Below are 12,370 nucleotides of genomic sequence, written 5' to 3'. Positions count from 1 at the left end.
ACCCCATCTCTACTAAAAATACAAAAATTAGCCAGGCGAGGTGGCAGGCGCCTGTAGTCCCAGCTACGCGGGAGGCTGAGGCAGGAGAATGGCGTGAACCCCGGGGGGCGGAGCCTGCAGTGAGCCGAGATCGCGCCACTGCACTCCAGCCTGGGTGAAAGAGCGAGACTCCGTCTAAAAAAAAAAAAAGAAAGAGCTACATTCCGAGTTCCGACCCGGACCCGTACGCTGCTACGCTGACGTGGCTCCCGGAAGTAAGGCTGGCGTAGGGCCGCCATGTTGCAGCAGGATAGTAATGATGACACTAAAGATGTTTCACTGTTTGATGTGGAAGAGGAGACGACCAATAGACCAAGAAAAGTCAAAATCAGACATCCAGTAGCATCGTTTTTCCACTTACTCTTTCGAGTCAGTGCAATCGTCGTCCATCTTCTTTGTGAGTTGCTCAGCAGCAGCTTTATTTCCTGTATGGTAACAATTATCTTGTTGTTGTCATGTGACTTTTGGGCAGTGAAGAATGTCACAGGTAGACTAATGGTTGGCCTACGTTGGTGGAATCACATTGTGAAGATGGAAAGAGCCATTGGGTGTTTGAATCTAGAAAGGAGTCCTCTCAAGAGAATAAAACTGTGTCAGAGGCTGAATCAGGAATCATTTGGTTGGGACTTATTGCCTGTCCAGTGCTGTGGGTGATATTTGCCTTTAGTGCACTCTTCTCCTTCAGAGTAAAGTGGTTGCCGGTGGTTATCATGGGTGTGGTGCTACAAGGTGCCAACCTGTATGGTTACATCAGGTGTAAGGTGGGCAGCAGAAAGAATTTAACCAGCATGGCTACTTTATATTTTGGAAAGCAATTTTTAAGACAAAACACTGGAGATGATCAGACTTCCTGAATAGAGAAAGCTTATGTGCTTTGTTACATTGGGGAACAACTGAAGAGATAAGTCTTGACTCCGAACTGAACCTTTTAGAGCTTAGTCCATGTTGCAACGACGAGTGTTGGCTTTGTTTTTCCACTTAAAAACTTTATTTATAAAAAGGAAAAATAGTTTTCATATTAAGTTTTTATTTCCTTTCCAGCAGTTGGGGCGAGAAAGTATATGTTGGCACTAGAAACATTGTCAAGATTTGTTCTGTGGTGTAGGTATGCACATTCCGTAGGTATGCACACAGCCATGTAATATCAGTATATCCCAAGTTAATGAAAGTGTTCATTTACATAGGTAATGGAGACCTTTGCATTTTGATCCATAGAACATAGGATGTTCTTAATCTGTCTCAAAGCTCTGTATGTTTACATATTATTTCTGTAGATTGTTTTCAGGAGAAAGTTTTGCTTCCATGGTAAGAGTGAGCACTTTGGCTTCTGTATAAGTTAGAAATAATTGTTAGTTTTTAATATGTACTTCGTGGGGAAATTTCTTAGATGTGTGCAAGCAAGTGAAAACAATTAGGGCCAGTGGTATTAACTACTTTATAAAATTTTGTTTTTATTTGTAAGAAGTCATCTACTTAAGGCCCAGTTAATATAGGTGGAATCATCGTAGTTTAAGGAATACCCAGAGATTGCTGCTGTTCTATTTATTTTACAGAAAGCATAGCTAGACTGAAAGCTCTTCAGTGGACCTTGAGCTAATAGATCTTTTACCACTAAAAGAGCATTGTTCTCATGTCATAATGAGAATAAGCATTTACATACTTGGCATAATAAATGCCTAAAAGACATTTTATTTTCTGAATCTATTTTTTCTTGCTATAATGGGGATATTGTAAATTATGCATTTGTATTAATGATATTTCTTAAAGCAATCTATGTAACTGTAAACTAAACCAATCTACAAACTATCGTAGGCATCTGTAAATTCTGTTGTAGGTATTATAAACCTTGTTGAAGTCTTAATCAGCAGATTATGTTGTGAATATATTTGTACATTGTTAAAATAGTTTTTAAGATTATTTGTTTAATTGAATAAGTGTCTTATTGGAGTGATAGCTTTGAAAGTGCAAAACTTTATATTTGTATAAAATTCTACTGTTTACAAGGCAAAAAAAAAAGAAAGCTAGATTCCGTGATATTCTTTAAGCAAGTCACCAAACTATATAAATAGTATTATCTGACACATATACTTCCTTTGCATATTTTATATATAACATTGGTGGACAATTCACAAAACATCTTCTCGAGCCATAGAAATCTAACAGTGGTTACCTCTGGGGAGAAGGACTGAAGGTCTGAAGTAGGATGGATTAACTTTCACTTTTCTTTTTAAAATCTCTTTTATGTTCATGTATACTTTATTTTAACAAATAAAAGAAAAATATAAAACAGGGATTCTTAAATCAAGATACTAACAGTACACAGTGTTCTGTTTGAGTCCCAGGCTCAGAAGGAGACCCTTCATGATTTGACTTTCTCCCCTTTGACTGCAAAATAAACTATTCACAGCAGAGAACTATAAATTTGTGAATCTTTATGGAACTAAAATTTTTAAAGGCTTATGGTTATTTTCACCAAGTATCTAATGTAATAGTAGTGGTAATAATTAGTAATAGCCACCACCATTTTAAACACTTATTTTTAAGAGAAAGGAAAAGTAGTTCATCAGTCTTTTGCCCTTTCAGTATAATTGTTTTCAAGTCGTTACCTGATTAAACAAGTGCAATTCTACATTTGGCCACTACACTGCTATCTGATGAAACACTGAAACAAGTATTGAATGGAATCCAATTAATCCCTCCTGTATCCAAGCTCAAAAGATAATATGAGGAAGCTGGCTTTTCTAAACTGTCTTGTTTTTACAGGATCAGGCCTTCACTTAATACTAAACAATGCATAATAAATGTTTGCCAAAGTCCAACCACTTCATTCTCTTAACTACCCTGACATCTGTTTGAAAAATAAACAACTGAAACTAGGATCTGTTTATTACCTAGTACTGACTTCAGAGTCAATACATAGTCAATTCTAGAGTATTCTTTAGTTTTCCATCTTCAGAGATGGTTCATCTAATCCTCACTTGACTGCTCAGGTTTTTTTTTTTTTTTTCACTCCTCATGATCCTGAAGTTTATTCTGTCCGTTGTCCTGTAATTAAGTAATATACATTGCAGCTTTTCTCTAACTCACAGATAGCTGTTCATCACCTCTCCCCTCTCCCCTTTCACACCCTCCTTCATACCCCATAACTCAAATCCAGCTGTTCATGAAGAATTTCCAAGACCATGGCTGCCTGCCATTATGCTTCCCAGAAAGTGTCATTTTTGCCTTGTTTTGGTAACGTACAATCCTCGATGTCCCACTGAAAACTCAGGGCCAGAGCCATGCTTTGCCTCAGCTTGCTCAACTCAAACTAAGCTGCTCTTTGTTATTAATATGCTGCATACAATGTGTTGTTTCCTTTAGGGGGAAAAGGCACTTTAATTACATCATATTAAGACAACATTTCACACTTTGGGAGGACAACGCGAATGGAACACTTGAGGCCAGGAGTTCGAGACCAGCCTGGTCAACATAGCAAAACCCCGTCTGTATTAAAAATACAACAAATTAGCTGGGCATGGTGGTACACACTTGTAATCCCAGCTACTCAGGAAGCTGAGGCACAGGAATCACTTGAACCCAGGAGGTAGAGTCTGCAGGGAGCTGAGATCACACCACTGCACTCCAGCCTGGGCGACAGAGGAAGACTCTGTCTCGAAAAAAAAAAAAAAAAAAAATTTCAACATTCTACTTATGGAAACAAAAGAGAAAAGACATATCTTGGTTCAAAAAGCATGTGAAATTTTTGAATTAGGGTTATAAGTATCACATGAAAGAAGTCATTGTATTTTAAAGGTTTTGTTTTGTGTGTTTGTTTGAGACAGAGTTCTTGCTCTATTGCCCAGGCTTGAGTGCAGTGGTACAATCATAGCTCATTGTATAGCCTCGAACTCCTGGGCTCAAGTGATCCTCCTACCTCAGAGCCTCCCAAGTAGCTGGAACTACAGGTGCTACCATGCCAGCTAATTTTTTTATTTTTTATTTTTCTTTTTCTTTGGTAGAGACAGGGTCTCACTGTGTTGCCCAGGCTGTTCTCAAACTCCTGGTCTCAAGCCATCCTCCCTCTTCAGCTTCCCAAAACACTGGGATTACAGGCATGAAGCACCGAGTTTGGCCTTACAGTTTTTTTATATTGGAAACGAATCTTAAAATTTTGTTCTAAAAGCACTCTAAACCATTTAAGAAGCAAGGGAAAGGAACTAAAAGAAGATACTTTTTTTTATGGAAAACCTGCTAGACAAATTCTAAAAGAGCCATAACACTTAAGATACTTTATATCTAAACTACCATATTGCTGGGAATGACATTTTCAGTTTATCATTGGATAAGCTGCCTTTCATTTTTTTGGAATTGGGATTAAAATCAAATTTTTACTTTTCTTGCATAAAAGAGCAAATTCAAAACACCTCTATTGACATAATACTGTTTTTATCTGTTGTGTTAAGGAATAAGGATTAAGTAAAAATTTCAAAATTATACACCCTTTTCTCCTTATTGAAGTGTAATAGGAAACTGTAAATGTTAGCCCTAAGAGATAAAAGATCATAATTCAATAAATTTTTTTCTCTAAATGAAATAGCCATCTGTATCCATGTTCACATATGTCTACTACAATTGCAAAAGACAACGGTTAATACATGAGGAAATTAGTCTCATTACTTTATGATCATGCTTTGTATAGATTACATTGGAATAGTCTTCCTTTTAAGAATTCAAATTAAGGGAATAACTGAAATGAGGAATTAACTTTATACACAAAAAATCCACCACAACATTATTTATAGTTAAAAAATTGGAAACAACCTAAGTGATAAACAGGGACTATTTAGTAAACTATGCCCTATCTACCTAACAGAGTATTTTATGTAGCCACTAAAATAATAAGAATATTTATCATTGTAGTTACAGAGTGACCGGAGTATGTAGAAGCAGAGAATCAAAATTTATGCTTAAAGACAGAGGAAATACATGGTAACTCTAGTTGTGTCTCTCTGGATGATGATATTACCGGTGATTTTCTTTTTTAGTTTTTTTGTCCTACTGTTTTCTATTTCCATATTTTGTATAATGAACATATTTGGCTCTTATCATGTGTGAAAAGATTTTTTTAATAAAAATGCCTGGGATCCAGGCTAGTTAGGAAAGATGGGATACATACAGTAAGTAAATGGATTTATACCCTCATCTCCCTCCATCCATGAGGGTGCTTTGCCTGCCTCTTGTGAGTTTTGTCATCTGGAAATATACAGCTGTTGTAGAATTCTCAACTTGGGGTTAATGTTTTGCACAGAAAATACAATGCTACCTGTATGAGATATGCTTTTTTATATCTGTCCCCCTTTTTTGATAAAATGAAACAGGTTTACACCTTGTTTTAAACCATGATTCTAAACTTCAGGACTTCTTAGGACCATGTGTTGGATTGTTTAGCCTTTACCTTTTTCAAAAATAATATTCTTTGAAAATGTTCAAATGTGAGCAATTGTAACATGAAGTCTATTTATCTTTATTACTTATGTCCTTTGTTCTGAAAGGATGTACACACTCAGTGTTTTGAACTATTTATTCCCCTGAGGATTCTATAGTTTGTACATGTATCCTTTTCTTGCATGATGGCCATGGAAGATACTGAATGTTACTCAACTTACTAAGAGGATGGAGGCTATGATGTCAACCCAGTAGTACGGTTCATCCACTCAACAAGGCACCAGGAGAGAATGCTCTTGGTTTCCGTTTTGACACGAGGCCATTACCAGACTGCCTCTGCCGCAGGAAAGCAGTACCAGGCCAGTGTCTAGTCTTTGGTTGCAGCTACAGATACGAAATCTTGTCAACACAAGCACAGTGTGTCAGGCAGCTGTGCAAGGCTGAGTGACATTCAGTGGTCTAAGCCTTTTTTCCCTCCATGCAGATATAAACATGGAGGGTGAGCATGGAGGCTGAAAAGGGAGGAAGAAGGTCTCCAGGCTTAATCCATGAAGGTCCCGGGAAAACTTGATAAAGCATTCCTGATCCCACAACCGTGAATCATTAAGAGTCTGGTCCTCTGTTTTCAGGGTCCGTTACCCCTTCCTCAGTCGTAGATAAGCAGTATCATTCTGCCTAACTTCTTTGTTGCATGACAGTTAAGCTGTCTGTATCATTCAAGCCGTGTTCTTCCTGGATGGTCTCCGTCTAAGGTGCAGATGTCTGCTGTGACTTACACATTAATTTTGTTACTAATTTGATGAACAGAAGTTCTGAAAGGAAGTTTGATATCTTCCAAAATTATGAGTCTATACCTATATGATCGGTACTTTTTATAAGTGGTAGTTGCTCTCAGAATAGCCTGTGTCAATTGTGAATGACTGGTTTTAGTTGACATCAACAAGTAATACTATAATCATGTGTTTTTGTTTTGAGACAGAGTCTCGCACTGTTGCCCAGGCTTGAGTGCAATGGCACAATCTCGGCTCACTGAGTTCAAATGATTCTTCTGCTGCAGGCTCCTGAGCAGCTGGGATTACAGGCACCTGCCACCTCGCCTGGCTAGTTTTTGTATTTTCAGTAGAGATGGGTTTCACCATGTTGGCCAGGCTAGTCTCAAACTCCTGACCTCAAATGATCTGCCAGTCTCGTCTTGGCCTCCCAAAGTATAATTGTGTTTTAATACTAACCCAAAGTAGCAATGTACCTGATCTCTTGCTAGGGCATAGTGCTTCATATTCAATATAGTATGTCCAGTAGTGTCCACCTATGGGTGCAAATAAAAGCTAAAAAAAAAAAAAAAATGGGTAATCAACATACTTAACAAAATGGCTAGTTACTTGCAATTCTGCCTCCCCTTCCATTCGTGTTCTTCCTAACGTCGCTTTAAAAAGATCTTCCGTTCACAGCTACTGCTGCTGCACTTTCCCATGGATTTGTACCCCATGCAGTACCCAGACACCTAACAGATATGCTCTAAATAAATGAATGTGCCTGGGGGAGGCTGATGGCCACAGCTGCTTTGAATAATACTTGTAGTGGGAGGTTCTTGCTTCTTGGGAAAGTTATATAGGCAATGATGAGAGCGTTAATTGGGGAAATTATTCTCCTACCTTCAAGCAGTATAAGTAGGGTTGTTTGGTTGCTTGTTTGGCCACACAGAAAATGGGATAGAAAACACGAATGTTTGTGTGTGTTGTTTTATTTTAATAATTGGTGGTTGGTGTCTACGATATTGTGAATATAATTAGAAATGTATATGTGTTCTTTGTCTCGGGTTCCTGGCACAGAACTCCTAAAGTCCTCCTAAATGTCCTGCGTAATAGGAGCATCATTTGTTATACATTTGGTCTTAGTCCCCAGTTCTTGATAAAGAGCTTCTTTCTAAGATCCTTGGACTCTCTGGAGTGATGAGAGTGGTTTTTGTATGCTACTGAGATGACAGGTAGTTGAAGGTCTTTAGGTAGCTTCCAGATAGGGGCTGATCACCAGAAAGACCAAGGCATGGCCAGAGGAAAGGTGGTATACCTAGAGAGGGCATGGGAGCTCTGTGCCCCTTCTCCCATACCATGCCCTATGTGTCTCTTCCATTTGGCTAGCCCTGAGTTGTATCCTTTATAATAAACTACTAATAATGGGTAAAGTGCCTTCCTGAGTTCTATGAGCTGTTCTAGCAAATTATCAAACCTGGGGAGGGGATTATGGGAACCTCCCAACTTTATAACTCATTGGTCAAAAGTCTGAGTGGGCTTGGACTAACAGTTGGCATCTGAAGTGAGGGCAGTCTCTTGGGATGGAGCCCATTAACTTGTAAGATCTGACACTAACTCCAGGTACCTAGTGTCAGAGTTGAATCATTGGACACCCAGTTGGGCATCCAGAATTGGAGAATTGGTTGGTATGAGGGAAAAGCCCACAAATCTGGTGTCAGAAGTGTTGGAAATAGAAACAGATCAGAGTGACACTCATCCATGTTGTGTGTTACCCTCATGGTAGCAGGTACCTTTCTTTCCACATTAGCATGAAAGTGTGATTTCTGGTCATAGATGATACAGCTGACAGGACTGCTGTCCTGGTAAATGAAGGCACCTGAAATGACCAATGTACAATCAAGAGATGCTTCCAAGACTAACCAGCTGTTGTCATCAGAGTGTTGGTTTGCAAATCAAGTTGTTGCAGAGGTATGCATCATTCAAAGATGCCGTTCACCCAAAAAACGTATTGTGTCTGATAGATTTGTCTCACAAATGTGTGCTTTCATTGTTTGGTTTTTGTTTTAAACCAAAAAGGGGGCCGTTGATGTTTTCATTACTCTTTTTTTTACTCTTTTGAGGATTCCCTTGGGAGAAAGGAAAGATTTTCCTGCTAGAGATTCTCCAACAGACATGGACCACCATGTTCCAGAAGTATCAACCTTTGAACTTCTCCTCTCAGTTGTCTTTTTCTTGAGATTCTGCTTCTTGAATATGATTATCTTAAATGCATACAAGCATTTACTTTAGCATTCCTAGAAGAATAAGTACGCAGGTCCTTGGGTGCTGTAAGATGCACAGGTCAGCTCCTTGGTTATTTTGTTCCTAGTAAAGTACAGTGGGAACATACTACCCTCAATCAACTTAGGGAAAAGATCTTTCTGTTAGAGCACAATTGATTCAAAGTATCACAGAACATCTTAATGTCAGGAATGTGCATATCTTTTTTAAATTTTATTTCTTTTGCTTTGTGTAGCAGAATCTTGTCAGTTGCTTCAGTTCTAAATAGGCTATCAATGAAGTTTTGTGATCCTATGGCCCCAAACCAAACAAAAACCCAAACTTATTTCTGTATCTAATAGATGATGACATTCATATCAAACAATGATAAAATATTTTTAAAAGCCATGTGACAGCTTAGATTCTTTCTGAACTTTACCTAAGACTGTGCTCTGCTCTGTGGTCAGCACAACACCAACTGAAAAACAAGGGATGGAGGCCACGTGCCTGCGTCTGCAGGCTTCAAAGTTTTATTGCAAGGAGGAGACATCATGTGCACTGCATTTGAGCCTCTCGTTCCAGCCATCACCACTCACTAGAAAATTCTGTCTTCTCTTCCCACCATTTAAGTAAGAAAGGCACATAAGTAATTTTTTTAAGCATATTGACAACCGTTAAGCCGACTCTTAATCATTCTAATCTTGGTTTTCATCCATGGTTTGAAACAAACATCAAAATGGCAACTTAAAATCACAGTGGAAACTTGGTTTGAATGTAAAGCAAAGCAAGAAAAATATTTTTCAGAGTCACCTCCTGTATTCCCCTTATTTTGAAATAGTCTCATTTTCCAGATAAAAATATGTAGATGCTTATAAAAGGAATCTGCTTGAGAAAACTAGAAAAAAATTAATTTTTTATTAAATTTGACAAACTGGATGTCTGCATTTCATAATGTATATCTTGTTCTCTGCCAGTTCTAATAATTTACTCTTTTATTAAAATAATAAGGTGTCAACTGATTTGTGACTTTCGTAGAACTTATAGAATGAGATATATGGTATTATGTTTGTGCAAAGATTACTATACTTTAAATTCCTAATTTAGAAATTTCCCTTTGGGTCATTAGGAATATCTCATAGGTCTAATTTTTATTACGCAAGCAGCCTTCCTTAAAGCTATTTATAGTCAGTCTTAAAATGAATTTTTGCCATTAATTTGTTTTTAAAAAACTGAGATGTGTCAAAGAATTTCACGTCTCTTATTTCTATAAATTAGATTAGCAAGTCTTAATATATAAGCCAACTATTTTTATTTTGAGTACTATGAATGTTTTAAACAACAAATACATAGCTTTGGTCATCAAAATAGGATAAACTAAACAAAAAATTTATGCTGTGTAAACTTTAGTGTTCACTAAACAGGCAGAAATTACAAAATAATTTTCCTTTTACAACTTACGTGGTGCCAGGTAATATCCTTCTTTTTAATTGTGAAATAGAAGATGCTTGATAAAGCTTAATTGTGTCTCCTCTGGAATCACATAAATTGGATCCCACAGTTGCCGATAAACTCCAATGGTGATTATTTCCTTTTCACAGTGCTCCAGCTGAGGCTGCAACAAAGGAGGACGAGAGAACAACTAGTGGACCAGGGCATCATGCCACGTAAGATTTATACCATCACTGCCATCCCTAACGTGACAGAACATGACGGGCGTGTCCAAGAAGAGCCTGCATCTTGCTCTGCTTTCAGTTGTATCCATTTAATCAACAAACAATTACCAAATGAATTTCCAAGGAAAAATCAGGCACCTAACTGAATCATTTAGAATACATTTTAAAAACCAGATGCAGTTTAAAAGAGGAACTTGAATTTTATATTACACAGAGAATACCTTTACACTGTGATTAGGCTAACATTCATTCTTTCTTTAAACTTTAATATTTGTTTTACTTTTGAAATGACTAAAGTAATCAGTATACTAACGGATTTGAAATTCGTTATACTTGCCAAAAAACAGAAAATTAATTTACAACTTTTACTTAGACTTAATTCCAATTAATTATATTTATGCTATGCTATGATCTATATACAGTAAATGTATCTCAGTTACAGGACTGGTAAACATTCCATTTATAATTCATATTTTTGTCTCAAGTACAGATATTTCCCTACTATCCCTACGGATTGTTCCTTTCAGAAATTTTTGGGAGTTGATTAATTTTAGAATGTTTATTCTAGTTGTTTCTTTACCTTTAGTCTCCAAGTTTGGAGGTGGTTTTATATTTTAGTGGGGAGGATTGGCTGTTTTGTGTAGGCCATTAGGATTGTGTATCTGGATTTTGTGTAAAAATTGACCTTTCCAAGGGGTAACTTATTCAGTTTCGAAACACTGGAAAGAAATTACAAAATTAATGTATGCTTTCCAGTCTTCTGAATCATGGCCATGATAAACTGCTTTCTTGGTTTATGATATGGAATGATTTTTCTCTTTAGTAGATATTTTTCCCAGTAAAACGTTTTTTTTTCTGGACTACTATTAATTGAGAATCTAAATATTTTAAATCTAGCGTTATGATAGTCAAAAGGTGCTTTGATAATCTGCCAGATTTCTCCACCACCACATTCCGGACTATGAACTAATCAATCAAAGAGGATCAAATTATGATGTTTAAGACACCATTGCTAGGCCAGCTCTAATCTGCTTTCCGGGGCTGGTCCTCAGCCAAACCTGATTGGACTGGGCTCCTGGGAGTCTTTGTGGTGCTTCATGTGCCAGAGCTGAAAATAATGCTGTAAGAGCTGATTGGTCAAGTCTTGCAGGTGACAGCCCAAGGAATCCCAGTCCTCTATCCCATCTACTCATCTGACTGCCCATGCTTGTAAGTGCAGGGTGTTACCAGGCAATGGTGGACATACGCAGACAAGATTTTGCTAAGATAATTGATAGAATACAGTTGTAGGTGACGTTTTGGTAAGGACTGCTTACCCTCACACTAGGATTCCAGAATATTTACCACAGGTAGCATATTAAGGAGTCACTGTGTCTTTACAGTGAGTTGCTTTGTGGTATGGTAGAAAGAGCATGAACCCTTCAAATTCAAAATTCTAGATTTAAATACCACTTTGACCACCATCTGGTTGTATGGCCTCAAGAATTCACTTAACTTCTTTGAGCCTTTCACCTGTACTAGGGCTTATACCTACCTTGCAAGGTTATTGCAGGAACCAACAGCAACATAGCCATGGTTAAGCACAGAGCCCATTATGGGTTCTAAATAAATGATACCTCAAATCTGTTGGACACAAAGTGCAGTGTGATGTTCAAGGTCACATCACTTTCAAGGACATACGGACTTTTTCTGTAGCTTATATGACCATTAAGAGCAAAGACTCATCAAGGAGTCATCAGACAGTCCCCTCGGCAATGGAGATTTGCTATGAGTAGTCAGAACTAGTCTGAACTGATATTTGCATTGTCATTTTGTATACAATTGTGTTTTAAATGTCTACTTTATTTGTGAAATACATAATTTTTATCCTGTAACATTTAAGATTTCAAATTTTGCAGGTCTTGTAATGGAACTAGTAAATTAATGGAACTGTAGATGTGATCTATTAATAATAGGATTATCAACATGATATACTGTAACATTGGACTGAAGTATGAACTCTATTTATACTGTGGAAACCATTTCTTTTCTCACAGCTTTGAAGAGCCCAGCGGCATTCCATGAACAGATAAAAAGCTTGGAACGAGCCAGAGTAAGACATTTCACTTTAAAATGTTCTACTTCTCTCTCCTTCTCTCCTCTGTTCTAAAATACCTGTGTACAAGTAGCAATGTTACTCCTAAATATGTCAATAGAGAAAAAATAGTGTATTTTCAGGAT

The 12,370-nt window shown here is 37.5% G+C and overlaps 2 protein-coding genes, 1 long non-coding RNA gene and 1 pseudogene across 12 annotated transcripts in view; 2 read left to right on the top strand and 2 right to left on the bottom strand.

The window, feature by feature from the left end:
* MRTFB (myocardin related transcription factor B) overlaps window positions 1–12,370 on the top strand; it is a 194,947-nt gene that overhangs the window by 128,858 nt on the left and 53,719 nt on the right. For all 10 annotated transcript variants that reach the window (XM_055254370.2, XM_063623731.1, XM_055254361.2 and 7 more), the window contains 2 exons: window positions 10,076–10,141; window positions 12,187–12,242. In XM_055254370.2, coding sequence (XP_055110345.1) covers window positions 10,076–10,141; window positions 12,187–12,242 — 122 coding nt within the window. The remainder of the gene's footprint in view (window positions 1–10,075; window positions 10,142–12,186; window positions 12,243–12,370) is intronic.
* Window positions 1–12,370, bottom strand: part of LOC129468603 (uncharacterized) — a 50,097-nt gene that overhangs the window by 7,381 nt on the left and 30,346 nt on the right. Inside the window, exon 3 of the long non-coding RNA XR_008652721.2 lies at window positions 9,936–10,089. This is a non-coding gene — a long non-coding RNA (uncharacterized lncRNA). The remainder of the gene's footprint in view (window positions 1–9,935; window positions 10,090–12,370) is intronic.
* LOC129468602 (Golgi apparatus membrane protein TVP23 homolog B-like) lies at window positions 207–2,458 on the top strand. The gene is given in 2 exon segments (XM_055254375.2): window positions 207–562; window positions 565–2,458. Coding segments are annotated over 2 exon segments (615 nt in total). The 5' UTR covers window positions 207–276; the 3' UTR covers window positions 894–2,458.
* LOC129468696 (uncharacterized) lies at window positions 4,260–4,303 on the bottom strand (annotated as a pseudogene).

This window comes from Symphalangus syndactylus, chromosome 18 (assembly GCF_028878055.3).
Source record: "Symphalangus syndactylus isolate Jambi chromosome 18, NHGRI_mSymSyn1-v2.1_pri, whole genome shotgun sequence".
Lineage (NCBI taxonomy): Eukaryota > Metazoa > Chordata > Mammalia > Primates > Hylobatidae > Symphalangus > Symphalangus syndactylus.
This window is presented reverse-complemented; position numbering and strand designations above follow the sequence as displayed.